Genomic DNA, 14,333 nt, shown 5'->3' with positions numbered 1-14,333 from the left:
GAACTCATGAACGCATAGCGCAGTGGGGTCGTGCGGGGACCCTGGGACGTACGTGCCCAAATCCCTTGGTCAAATAAAGTTTTACCTCCTCCTCCGAGTGAGCTCCACATTTTTTGCCGACCTATGCTCGGTAGTTACTGCGGCCGCCGCGAAAGGCCGCCACTTGCCCGCGCGATCGCACTGAAAGTACGCCACGCGTTCGAAGAAAAAAAAAAAGAAAATGTGCTCAAGGTCAGGAGGCGCGCATGACGTATCTTCTCTCTCCCCCCCCCCCCCCCCCCCCCGTGCCATCTCTCCCTGCATAGCTTCCAGCGCTTCGCCGGGGCGAGAGAAGAGAGAAAACAATTACAGCGTGCGACAAATCTTTGCAACTCCGCTCGTACTGGACGGATTCTAAAAATTTTTGCGGCGTTCGGTTCGTGAGGCAATAAGTTCCTTTCGTGAAGCCATTCCATGGCTACTTGCAAAAGTGTTGCAGGGCCCCTCTAAGGAGGAAATGTCGAGGACTTTTGAAGTCGTATCTGACTAGCGCTTCCTTAAAAAAAAAAAGACGTATTCTTACAGCTCCTTTCAAGTTTATTATGAGAGACGAAAAACACAAACACCAAATGTTATCATTGTCAAGAGAAAGAGAGAAGCACAGGATCTTGCAAATAATGACACATTTATTCATTAAATACACTACTGAAAGACGCTTCTGTTACGCACAACACCGGACATAATTATGCTATTTGAATCCTTTCAAAAACACAAGTAAACCGAAATTATTCATAAAAGTTATACAAGTATATTCAGGATTTTTCCTCATATTAAATGTTTCTCCACTTTAAGTGCTGCCAAGACTTATGAAAACAGGGTGGGTGGTCCGGGGTTCTCCAAATGATCGCAGCACTTTTATATTACTCCGTATGCTGTAATTTTTGGGCAAAGGGCTTGCTTCAAGGAGACCAGCACTTTTAAATGAATGCATAAGTTCCTGATAATGAAATTAGAGCTTGGGAATCGGTGAGAAGCATTAGTGAAGCGCAGTGCTATTTCAATTCACAGCTGTGTGCCGCTGTTCACTTCAATAATAAAGCAATTTTTCTTTCCCGAGCAATTTTAAACCTCAACTAACAAAACACAATTTTATTAAAAAATTCGACTGAAGTATTTTTAATTCTTCAGCACCTATTCATAGAGCCTAATGCATTCAAAAGTTTTAAGCAACAAAGTTGACTCAATGCCTTGCCAATTTGATTAAGTTCATTGAATAGTGCAGAAAATACCTAAAAATTAACATATCGCTACAGTAAACAAATCACTACACCTGCTTGATGTGCACCACTCTCCTTTTACAAAACTGCTCCTTGGAGGGCCTAAGCACTGCCGACTTGGCTATACCAGAATGTGCCAGCCACTCTGTTGAAGCTAAGTTGAAATGAGCTTACTGTCAAGAACTGTGTATGCCCTCCGCTGATCAAGCCCATTAAGCCAAAATGGCACCGTGTTTCACCCTTTATTCGAATTATTCACACAAGCGCTTAAGGTTTTTCAGTCCAATGAAGTTCTAAATTTTAAGAAATTATCCTAGGGTCCCGCCAAGTTTCTCAAATTGAAGTTTAACAGTGCTCCATATTGTTGTGTTGGCAGTCATGTAGTATTAGAAATGTTAGACTTAGGAAAAAAAAGATTAGGAAAAGAAAGAGTACAGCACAACGCCCCTGACATCAACACAGTTATTTCTTGTTTGCAATGCCTAACTTTTAAATATACATCACCTTCCCTGCAATACAATTTTATTTAGGGCAATAAGTATCATGCCTGCTAGGCTAGTGACAGCAAAATGCAAACTATAAACAATCTTGTGGGTACACTTGAGGATTCAAATTAAAAATTCACCAGAATATTTTTGTTTCTAATCACAACTGCATTTGTATGCATGTTCTATGCGTTTACAAATATAGCTGTTTAGCAGCTGTCACCGAACGCTATGTGCCATTATTTGGAACCTGCGATAGTAACCACAGTGTTGACAAGAGGACACTTGAATAAACAAGAAATGTTATACTAAAGCACACCTTGTAACCGTGTTGCACAGCATATTGCTAGTATCCTTTATCAACATATGCAAAATAATATATTTTGTCACCAGAAAAGCCCACAGACCACAACAATTCTGAAAAAAGAAAACTGCTTTCTTGCAGCTTGTAGATGGAAATCAAAAAGTGCTACATAGCCATCACACCAACTAGTCCAGGTTCCACTGATAAATTCCACAATATAGTACATGCTTTTTCACAAGGCAACTATTTCTTGGCAGCTGCAGTGGTCTGCACACTTCTGCTGGCAAAAAAAAAAAAAAGAACACATGTCAGAGTTGTGAAAAATGTTTCAGAAAGTTCAAGACTCCTATGCCACACCATGCTAACAAAAATGCACCAAGCCATTTTCTATACAGCCTCTCCACAACAACATGAAATATTTGCAACCACACTCAGACATATTTACACTGTGTGTGTAGTCCAAACAACAAGGGAGCTAAACATGCATGTAAGTAAGTTGATGTTTTAACGATACAGACTAGAATACGAGAGCAGAACAGGTAAAAAGAACTGTCAACACAAAACATTGCAAGCAAAAGGCCTGTGCCACCAATGCAAATCAGTACAAGGTGCTTAAATGACGCCAGGAATAAGCTTTTCACACAGGAGGGCATGCTTGTAACGTACAAAAAGGGCTAGAAAATGTAAAAATGTGTATGTAATTTATATAATAAGGTTTTGCAAGACTAATCTAAGTGCTGGTCAATTTTCTTTTGTTTTGTTCTTGCATGCAAGATATAACAAGTTACACATTCTTTCTTGTTTCCTTATAAATGCAGTGCAAGTATATAATCAAGAGGATTTAGAACCTGATGCAAAATAGTTTAGCTATGTGCAGCAGATTATTTACCTTTTTTTTATAGGTTGGGCGATTTCAGATGAAAAAGACCACTTTTTTTCTTTGCTCTTTATCCAGCATACATTATGGGCAAGACACACAAGCAACCACATAAGTCTGAAAAAGTGGATGGCATATGTGCACACTTGGTTCAGATGAGAAAATGACAAGTCTGCATTGTCCATGATCAAAATTGCACTCTACATCATGGTCACTGGCACAGCTTAAGACCCCACAGCAAAATTTGTACACTTTCATATTTCTAAGGCTGCAATAGAAATGAGTGTCATCAAGGCGACAAATTTTTTAAAAACAGCAAACCTTCTGATTCAGCTAAATTACCTATGCCCATTTGTACCATTTATATGTACCACTACTGTGTGCAGTATGAGAGTCATTTTTTTAAAAACTAAACAACAGGTTAAAGTAAATACTATCAGGCTGCAACTTTCTAAACTTCCAAGCTATTGCTGTCATCTCTCACACGTGGAAAAGCTTTTGCTTGTGAGTACTCATTTTAGCTGTTCATAAATAAGCCCCATGAGCACCAGTTTAATTTATGTCCACTGCAGAATGAAGGCCCCTCCCAATAACCTCCAATTCGCCCTGTCCTGCGCAAGCCAGCTCCATTTTATGCCTGCGGACCCCTTCTAAATTTCATCACCCCGCTTAACTCTGCTACCCTCAGCTGCATTTCCCATCCCTTGGTATTCGTTCCGTTGTTGTAAACAACCACCGGTTGTGTCTCTTATGCGTTACCTGACTAGGCCAGGTACACTTCGCTTTTTATTAACTGAAATATTAGCTATCTTCGAGCCGTCACCTGAGGCACCACCATCATCATCGACGGAGGGTGGGACCTGACAGGGGTTAATTCCCTCTTCCCCCTGCTTCGCCAGAGGGAGACTGCCAGACCAGTTTTAAATAAAGTTCATTCATTCATTCATCCATGTTTGTCCTCTGAACCATCCTGATCTGTTGCTATGTCTTTAAGGGCCCCTAAACCACCTCTGATATTTCAAGCGAAGCTTGTATTGACTGACCTGTGAAGCTGGTGGTGGTTGTGTTCCAAAAAAACCCACCACCGCATAAAAAATCTGCGACGCGCTCACCCAAAAACCTTCCTCACCCACAGCTGGCATGCACCAAAGAAATAATAAACAAAACTAAATAAATTTTCTTTCCAGGTCTGGGGTTTGAACTTAAGTTCCTCTGATCCGAAAGCAATTGCCTTGACCACTAGGCCACGCGCCCATGCTTGTCCAATGTGAACTGAACTGAAGCATATGAATGTGTTCTACCGAGGACGGAAAAAAAAGAAAAAAGAAAAACAAAAAACCCACAGTTGGGACGCAGTACACTTGCTATGGGCGCATCATTGAAATAGTTCATGTTGGCGGACTAAAAGCGATCTGCTGGACAGTGCGTAAGGTCGATATTGGGAAGTGCACATTACAGAAAAATTACGACTTTAAGCAAATTGAATTCCTAACCCGCATTTCCATGATCGCATGATGGTCTTTTCGTTGGGCTGTTCTAGAGGCTGATGAATGCTGAAAAAAAATGTGAAAGACGCAATGCCGATTGAGCTCAAAAACAGCGTGCCGGAGACAGCCGCATCCTATAATAAAGCTGCACATTGGGAGGGAGCACTGCATAATGTGAAAGAAAGAAAGAAGGAAAGAAAAGCAGGTCAGGCACGCCCACACCAAGCTTAGCTTGCTTCCATTTTCCTGATAGGGGAAGGGCTCCTGAATTTTTTTTAGCGGTTCAAGTAAACATGCGTACAGAGTTCAGAATGCCGTCTTGATCAACACAAATGTGCTCCTCTTCGGGCCTTTTGGTGTCACCACCGTTGGTCTTGACCTCACCATGCGCATCCGGTCATGCCAGCAACAAGAACCTGTTTGTTTGCTCGCTCGTATGCACGCCCCCTCCTCTTCCTATTTGCAAGGCAAGGAGGAGCAATCGGCCAGGAGGAGAGACAAGCCGACAAACGGAGTGCAACAAAAAAAAGAGAGAAACGAGGGAAGGCTGCTTTTGGATCACGAAACGCATGCAACTCCGCTATTACAGCGCTATTAAAAAAATTCTTGTGCCAGCGTGTTTCTTGCAGACTTGTGCACAACTGCAATACCACAACTAAATTTTGACCTCTGGGTGGTTTAGAGGCCCTTTAATGTTGCACCTAAGATTTTCCGTTCCATCACACGCTGTGTGATCCTTAAAGGGACTGACAACAGATTTTTCTCAACTCAGTTTTTTACGGCGCAACGAAAAGCTCCCCCTCTGTAGTAGTTAAACCTGCAGTGGTTGATTTCAAAAGCGTGTGGATATTTTGTGAGCAAAATTTTTTGATCTGAGAAACCACTAAAACAGTTAAGGGTTCCTTCTCCACACGTTGAGAAGCGACAGCGATGCCGATAGCCCTGCTCGCAAACTGTTCATTACGCTCAACTTTCTGCTTTCACAGGAGTAAGTGCAACTGCAGTTAACCACCTTCATTTTGACATTTTCAACCACTTTTGAATATAAAAAGCAGGCAGAATAACTTTTCCAAATGCTTGTCGTCACGTGAAGTCCCTTTACCGCTTTGCGAGCCAGGTGCTGCTTGTACTTATCCAACCCGTTGGCAGGTGCCGTTAGGCCCTCAGCTAGCAACTTTCATGCTGCTGCTCATAAGCATTGGATCATATGTCAAGCGAAGGCGGCGCCACTGTTCTGCTCCGTACAAACGAAGGCGTGTCTGCATATTTTAAGTTAGAAAAGGTTATAATAAAAAAAAGTGCACTGCCTTTCAACGCTAATATAGAGACAATTAACCGCGTACACCAGTAAAAGTTCACGGGATGGGGATTATATGCACCTTCGCTTTTTTGCCGCGGGGGGCACCAGAAGTCATTTTTCGCGATTTTAGTGAAGAAATAAGAATATAAGTACGTGTTTAATGAGAAAAACAGGGTTCGTTCTAGCCAACCCATTGGACAATCTTTCCATTAGTGGGCGTTATCTCAATTGCTGTTCTGGGCAGTTGTCTGTCCCTTTATAACTTTTTCTAAGTTTCATTCTTTGTTATCCTCCAAGTTTCAGCCCCACATATATCTACTCGTACACTGCATGTGTGCACTTTTTGCTTTAGGAATAGTGGTCAATTGCTGATTATGATTTGACAGTATCTGCTGTATCCACTCCAACCAATCTTTATTTTTTGGTTAATTGCCTTATGAGGAGGCTCTCCTGTCAGTAATTGACCTAGATATGATATACACAGTCGTTCACTGATTCTGGGGGCTGGTTACTAATTGCGACCTCTTGTTCTTTTGCCAGGATATTGAGCATTATCTTTGATTTCTGCATATTCATTCTGCATACCGAAAATGCGATATGCACTGCTGCTGTTAAAAAAATCATTTTGCCTTCTTACTTTCCTGGGCATTTTTTTTAGACAGTATTAAATCTGTACACAGAACTGCTTAATGAAAAGTTCAAATTTCTTCTAGTCAGTTCTTTTAATGTAAAACTAAAAAAATGTGACTAAGATCTGTAATAAAGAATGCTTCCAAACTAACAAGCACACATTGCTATTTAAGACCATGTAGATGCATGTCCTTTTTTTAAATTCGTCTAGTCTGCCATGCGAAATAATGTTGCAATATAACACGGAAGTTCACTTCATGTATGTACTGAGACAGTGACTTGTGAAATGCATACTTGTTATGCTATAAATAGGAACCTACAAGTAAATTTCAGTTGCTGGATACTAGCACAAATGCTTCCGCTTTTTGCCCTTTTTCCTGCTCCTTCATGGCATAAATGCCTAACATGCAGATATCCAGGTTCAGGCGACGCAATTTGCAACAAGATGTAAAAATGCATGCACTAACACAATTGTGGAAAAGTATGAGACTGCACAACCACAGACACAACAGCAAAAAATATGGTATGCATTGCATACATGCATAAAAAACAAGCCTGAAGCTCTCCGTACATTAGTAGATACAACGAACACCTCTGCAAACACTTCAAGACACCTACATGTTAAAAGATGCCATGGAAACAAGGTGGTAAATGCCTAGCAAAAACAAATCCTCAGCGTCACAACCCCAAACATTCTATTACTCACAAGGCACTTTGTCCCACATACACTGGTCATTCAACTTGAGTAGCACAGCGAAGTAACAACTCTTAACATTTATCTGTAAAAAAAGCTTGCACAGACAACTAAGTGGACCAAAATAAAAAAAAAAGCAAGTACATAAAATTATTCCAACAGGTGAGCTCTTTCATTAATGACGTCAAGATCTGCACTGAAACAGCACAGCACCAAACAACATTTCTGCCACAAACACACAATGAAAAGAACTGCTAAGCAAGCTGCCCTCTGAAATACTGTACCATCAGTACCATCACTATTGTGCGTGCAAAAGGTAATGAAACAACACTGCGATAGCTAAGTGGACTAGGGCTGCCACAATGTAGCAATTCTACATCACTCTGACCGTCCATTTTCTAGACTCCACCGATTCCACCGATTGCGTGGGCTTAAAGGCTGCCGTGCAGTGTATTGACCACTGAGGAAGCGCATCAAGTAATGACAGTGCAATAGAATCAGTACATTAGCCCACCCTAGTATTCTAATAATTGGTAACAAACTTAGCAGTGGCAAATGATAACATTAAAACTTTCGTGAATCTATTGCTTGGAAATAAACATTCAAGATACCTTTCTCCTAAAGTAAATGTTAACACTGTACAAGCAATTTTTTTTTCTTTGCATTTAGGGATTGTTCAGCCACTAACTCAAAAGCTGACATCTTGCATATGTGCAGTTGCTATGTGCATGGATAGTTTAGATCAAAACAACAACTTGTTCAGGGAAAAACAAACAAACAAACAAACAAAAACACACGTACACACAATCACACACAACCTGAAATAACATATCTGTCACACAAGTGGGAAATGGCTTAAGATTTACCACATGTGCCTTGCATAATCGTGTTTACTTTACAACAGCACAACACCGGAAAACATACAAATGTTAAAAAGAATTCAGCAGAAAAATCATGCATCACAGATACTAATTTTTAAAGAGAACAATATATAAATTGTGGCTCTCACTTATAGAAAATAAAAATGTGACGTCTAAGAAGAAGCCATTTGTGATAATCTGATGAATACCAATGACAAAAGTGTTAAGATGAGGAAGTTAAGTGCAGGATATAAATCTGCATTTGGTTATATCTACAGCGCAAGTCAAGGAAACAAAGTATACATTCTGCTGGCGGCTCGCATGATAGTGTTTTGGGCGCATAATAAATTACTTTTTGTGAGGCATATATTAAGAACATTTTGGGTGAAGGCTTTTATTACGTTTAAGGCTAACGTGTGTCACAGTTTGCTGCAGTGCCTTAGCAGATCGCCATGCACAGGCCCATTACTAAATCTCTAACTCTTTTTGATGTTGGCTGCAAACTGCATTGTGTTTCACTGGGCTAACTTCACCTCACTTTGATAGTTAACCAAGATCTCTGTGGTCGGAAGCAAGCATATAATTTAGTCTAAGCAGAATGCATCGTTAAGTTCAGAGACCACATTTTTATACTGCATGTGTCAGTAGATGCACACAAGCTAATTTACAATGTGTAGTTTTCTAGGCTAATGAAACCACCATACATTTGTTATGAGCATAATTAAGTGCATTTAAGCTAATGTGTCCAGAGTTCCAAAGTCCGTTCAAGACCGACAAGAGTGCTTAAAAAATTTAGTTCATGGAGCATTGAAGTACTGGTTCATAACTGCTGAATGGCACCATGCTGCTTACCACTTCAGTTCTTACAGAGCTACTGCAACTAATTGGTCTTGGAAAGCAATAGATTTTAGCTCCCTTCCTATGCAGCCACTGCAATGTTTCACTGGACAACATTTACTAGTGTGACCTTGACCCCACCTACACGAAGTTGTTGTCCTAAGAGTGCTGCACACGCTTCCCAGTGCTACTGCGAACTACCTGCATCCAAGTTGCGTCCAACAGTAGATGGGTAAGCATTTGACTAAGAGCTGACACAATAGAAAAAAAATTAACAGGCACTTGTGCAGCCGCACATCTAACACTGCACACCTAGACTGCACTTTCATAAGGGAGTTTGTTCTCTCTCTCATTTTTGGTGCTTACTAGCTGGGACATCAGCATGTACCTGCTATTCTATGCTATGATGGTGCTGGCATTGAAATAGTATACCTGAGCAAATTTTTGTGTTTTTGGCTGTGACAAAAAACAAAACAAAACAAAACAAAACAGAAAAAGCTTTCAACTATACGGAGAGTAAAGAATTATGAGAAATTTTACGTTTCACACAGAGAATGCTACAGAGAAAAGTTGCTGTGTAGACATTGGCTACATGGCATAATGTAGTTTGCCTCTGTTTAGAGCACATAGAGGCAAACTGTACGGCCTTTTCGATTGCTGCCAGCACTTGAAAGAGGGTTTCTTCTCATGCAGCCTCTTACTTCACAAGCCCACGAACTGGTAGAACATTGGGTCAGTTGGTACGATTCCACAAAGTGACACTAACTCAGTCCTAAATTAAAGAATGTTTTCAAATGGTTACATCCAATTTAGAGGCTGCTCAGAAAACAAGTGCATAGGTCTGCCTCAGCAAGATAAAACAGCATCCTATGCAAACTTGTCATTCCTCTGCAAGGCTATTTTGATACTTTGATAACTAAAAAAATTTTCTCCTTTTTTGTACAAAGCAAATTTTATTAATAGGGTCTCACTGCAAAAGACATTTGCTTTTTAAAGCGCCCACACACTAACAGCATGTGCAGCTAACACTGCTGAAGCAAGATGAAATTAAGGCACTATATGGTATAACAGGAAGCGATAGAGACATTGGCAACAAGGTCTCAGGCAAAATTGGCTACCATGATTAATAAAACTGTCCGAGAAATCTGAGTAAGTCATATCAGAGTGAATTTGGGAAGGTTTTTGCGATGCACCCAAAAGGTAATTCCTGCAAATTGGACATTTTTTTACTTGTTTTTTATATTATTTGACATGTCTGTGCATGACACTCTGCTTGGGCAAGTCACGGGGTGATTGTGAAGTTGTGACACACGAGCCTACACAGCTTAGTAGTTGGGGAAGGGGGACTCACTTGAAACTGATTCCCGGCATAGACCACTAAAAGTGGAAGGCTGTGCACGCAAGATACAACCCATTAACACTTACACAATGAATAACACAATAATGAAAACACGCATCTTGTGGAGCCACACTCAGTGAAGCACTGAAGGCAAGAAGGACGTGTAATGCAGTACCTACTGCGCAGGCTCCGATACGTAACTGTAGCATTACATGCAGAATCAAGCTGCACTTTCTTGGCATTAGGCAGTTGATGAATAGGCAATACACAAATAAATTCCACAAGTGTGCCTTCCTACGCACCTTTGTCTGTCGACCCAACCAAGATAGTGGACCATGGACTAGAATTGGAAATATGGCGTCAAGACCGGTGCCACGCTTCGCTCAGTCCCAAGCTTTTGGTACATGCCACTTGGCTTCGGCAGTGCTGGCAAAGGCTCTGGCAGTGCTGCAAGTGGGAGCTTGGTCTAATCGGTTAAGGGCAACTCAGGTAGGCACAAAAGTCAGCTTGTGGAACTTTACATATGCCTAATTTTTTGGGTAAAGACAACTGCTTCTGCATTTTTTTTCCGGTTGCACTGTCCATAGGCTCCTGTTGTCCCCCTATGTACTGCACTGCAGTGGCGGTGATCATTTGTACTGTTACTACAGTGCACATGCCGCGAGCCAATATTTTGATTTTTTTTTACGTAGGAGCACGCACCGAGCTAACACACACAGCCATATGGTCCAACAGCAGTGACTTTCCACGCGTTTCGATGTTCGTAGGCATTCAAACTGCACACAATGAGTTAGCTCTGCACAGCCTCCGTGGTCTCGAGAGACAGTGGTGTGGTCACAAGAAAGTTGGCGCTGATGATGATAGGAAGCTTGAACTCCCTCTCGATGGTGAGTACTTTGGTCTCCTGTTTAAAAAAGAAAATGCCACAGCAGATAATAAACATGCAAAAAAGCTGTTATTATTTTTGTTGCACAACACTACGTATTATTAGTATGTAAGCTAGCCAAACATTTTTATTAACCCTTTCCAGTCCGATACCCTTTACCCACCTTTCGTCCGTTCCGGTCCGATACTAAAAGAAGCAAAGCTCAAGTACAAGAAGTTTGCTTAGTCCTTTAGGTATGGCACATAATGTAATGAGAAAACGTGCGCACATGTCAACCACAAAAGAGCTCATCCAGCAGCGCCTGACAATGGACTGCTATGGCAGTGTTGCATCTGCCGGGAGGGGCCCAACAACAGACCACAAAGGGTTAAATAAGAAATCACCAAGGCCCTCAAAGTGAATGGAAATGACCCTCTGTCATTGCAAACTGTCTATCCTAGTTGTCGGCATTGCTTGAAAAATGCAGAATCAAAGAATTAATGGTGAATCCTGCTGGATTAGCAGAACCGCTCTTAAATGCTCGAAAATAGTTCTTGCAAGAGCTCGCACTAGTGGTCCTGGTTGAGCTGCCAAGGTTGGTGCGGTGCGCTTCATACTGAAAAAAAAAAAAGCTTCCCAACCGAAGTCCGAAGACACGAATGGTGATATCGGGATTATGAAAAGTTTGAATCAAACTACGAATGAAGCCTCCTGTTCTATTCATGAAACTTATATGCTTATATCAGCAGCGAACACTCTATCACCGTTCTATCACTTTTTTTGTCATCACTGAGTCAGGCATTGAATAGAATTATTTGTTTGAAACCTAATCTGGGGTGACACTGACATGCATGTTAGCTATTTGGGCACCAGTAGCGTAGCCAGAAATTTTTTTCGGCAGGGGGGGACATTAGTTGTTAATTAACACATATACGGGCTTCCCTGTGAACAAGGGTGAAAATCTATTTCGTGACAAGGGACCAAATTTGGTAGTAAAATTTTTTTTTTCTTGCAGGTTGTACTGCTTCCTAGCACCATCGCTGTTATGAATATGTATGCAAGAAAACTTTATTTTATTACCTGGGGCTTCAAGTCTCAAAACCACGATATGATTATAGTATGAGGGACACCGCAGTGGAGTGAGGGTAGTTCCAGCCAACTACTTGGACGAGCACAGAAAGACATACGACACACCACTGCCGACACACCGCTATGACCAGCGGTGTGTCGTAAGTCTTTCTGTCCTCGTCGAAGTAGTTGGCTGGAAACCCCATCGCTATGTGCAACCAACAAGACCAGGCAAGCACAATTCTCCGTAGTGGAGGGCTCCATAAATTTCGACCATGTGGTGTTCTTTGACGTGCACCGACATCGCACAGTACACGGGCCTCTACCATTTCGCCTCCACCGAAATGCGACCGCCACAACTAGGATTGAACCCGCGGCCTTCGGGTCAAAAGCCAAGCACCATAACCACTGATTCACTGTGGCAGATTGTATGTAAGAAAATAAAAATTCTGGAAGTGTTCACAATAAACAGTGTGGTGGCTTGCTGTGTTCGAAGAGCTAACAGCAACAGTAATAACAAAAGTCTCGAATTCAAAGCAAATGATTTGAGCATCAAGCATGAATTCTGAATTTACAACAAAAATAAAGCTGCTCCTGGATTTCCTAATCGGCAACTTTGCAGGGTGAACTGGGACATGAAAGAGAACTTACAGCATTTCTGCCAAGGGTGATTGACCGAAGACCAGTAGACTCCAGCAACACAGCATCCCCCAGAGGTCCCACAGTGTAGACTGAAAGCCGGTACAGTAGATGCCTCCGGCCCCAAGCCACATTTGAACGGAACACTTCTGGCTCTGATCGGTCATTGCGCCGAAATTTGATGGTCCTGCGCAGAATGAAAGTTGTAGGGCACCAACATGGAGGAAATGAACATTTTGACTCCTTGATCGATTTTACGACACTGAATGTGCACCGAAAAGAAGAGAACAATGACTACGTTAAGGCACGAACTGCCCACTGTGTTGTGTACCACCCACTTACACCATAAATCATGACTCGTTAAGCTTACTGTACCAAAACTACAAGGGACTATGAAAGATGCGATAGATGGCACCTTATTATTTCTCACTATCTTGTGTTCATTAACACGCACCCCATGCTTGGTACACAAGCATTTTTCCATTCTGCTGCCAGTTAGAACGCAACTTCCACAGACAGGAACACATCATAAATATATCTTACTCCCGTCTCCTCCATATAAAGTATCAATGCTTACTGAGCCACTGAACACATTTCTTGAATTTGGTAAGAAAATATCCCCAACCACTAGACAATGCTCCCATAGCATGCAGTCAAAATGTTATATGCTGTTGCAGGCCCGTAGCCAGGAATTTTTTTTTTTTCTGGGTGAGGGGGGTGGGGGAAGGCACTTGCTGAAAGCCTTCACTATTTTAGAAAAACATGTATTTTCATTATTTACTTTGGGTAAAACAACCCCCTCCATCAGAACTTCAAGGAGGGGGGGGGATAATTATGGTTAAAGCATGCTATCTTAATATAAACTTTTTTTTCACTTGAGACAGCAGTAAGATATTTGGTAGATATAATTAAAAATCACATACTCCATGTGCTACTACGGTTCACTCAAGGCCCCTTCAAGAGTGACAATAATTCGGGTCAAGAAAAAACCATCTTCATCACACAACGAACCTGCTCTGGTAGGTAACGATGAGGTCCACCCCGAAGTTGTAGCCTGTCCACCGCCAAATGTGCTGTTCAGAGTAAATTGAAACATTTGCAGCAATTGTAAAAACACAGCGCACTATCACAACCCTTTCAAACTTGCATACAACAACATTTATAAATATACTGTATCAATGAAGATAGGTGTTCCAGTATCTGTTTGATATGCCAGTGATGCTGCTGTGGATTCTTGATTTTGAGCAATTTTTGGAGTAATTTTTGGAGAATATTCATTTTGGAGCACTTTAGAGCACGTAATTTGGCAATTTGAAGCACTCTTGTGCAAGTTACACTGAGACATTTCCAAACTAGTGGAATATCAGTCTCAGCCAACTTCTTAACACTGACAAACAGGGAAAACTACCTCAACAAAGATAATCATCTTTTAGGAAACAACACTTTCAAAGTACATAACATAACTGTCTATATGCAGAGCTCCTGCCCGATAAATATCAGTCCTGACCCTAACAAAACTTTGCATTTAATATCCACTTAGCTAGGAGATTAGGAACACTTGTTCATGCGTAAAACTTCTAGCGTTTTCAGGCACAAAGCTCTAAACTTGAGAATAGTCGTTCTCAGCATGACTGGCCTTTGCCTCAATCAGGCGCACTTGACCACATCTTCTGTCATGTCCCTCCTGGGCAT

The 14,333-nt window shown here is 41.5% G+C and overlaps 1 protein-coding gene across 6 annotated transcripts in view; it reads right to left on the bottom strand.

Moving 5' to 3' along the window:
- Window positions 1-1,113: 1,113 nt before the first annotated feature.
- Window positions 1,114-14,333, bottom strand: part of LOC119398353 (protein germ cell-less-like) — a 48,378-nt gene continuing 35,158 nt past the window's right edge. Inside the window, exons 12-16 of one of the 6 annotated variants that reach the window (XR_005184765.2) lie at window positions 13,653-13,714; window positions 12,654-12,828; window positions 10,372-10,973; window positions 4,416-4,475; window positions 1,114-3,039 (exon numbers count right to left, since the gene is read on the bottom strand). Coding sequence is in view for 1 of the 6 variants with exons in the window: in XM_037665347.2 (XP_037521275.1) it covers window positions 10,860-10,973; window positions 12,654-12,828; window positions 13,653-13,714 (351 nt within the window). In the remaining 5 variants the exon portion in view is untranslated. Of the gene's footprint in view, window positions 10,974-12,653; window positions 12,829-13,652; window positions 13,715-14,333 lie in introns of all 6 variants that reach the window. The other 5 variants (XR_007416450.1, XR_007416451.1, XR_005184764.2 and 2 more) reach the window with 5 other exon arrangements.

This window comes from Rhipicephalus sanguineus, chromosome 1 (genome assembly GCF_013339695.2).
Source record: "Rhipicephalus sanguineus isolate Rsan-2018 chromosome 1, BIME_Rsan_1.4, whole genome shotgun sequence".
In the NCBI taxonomy this organism is placed as follows: domain Eukaryota; kingdom Metazoa; phylum Arthropoda; class Arachnida; order Ixodida; family Ixodidae; genus Rhipicephalus; species Rhipicephalus sanguineus.
The sequence above is the reverse complement of the archived record's forward strand: the minus strand, read 5'-3'. Positions and strand labels throughout refer to the sequence as shown.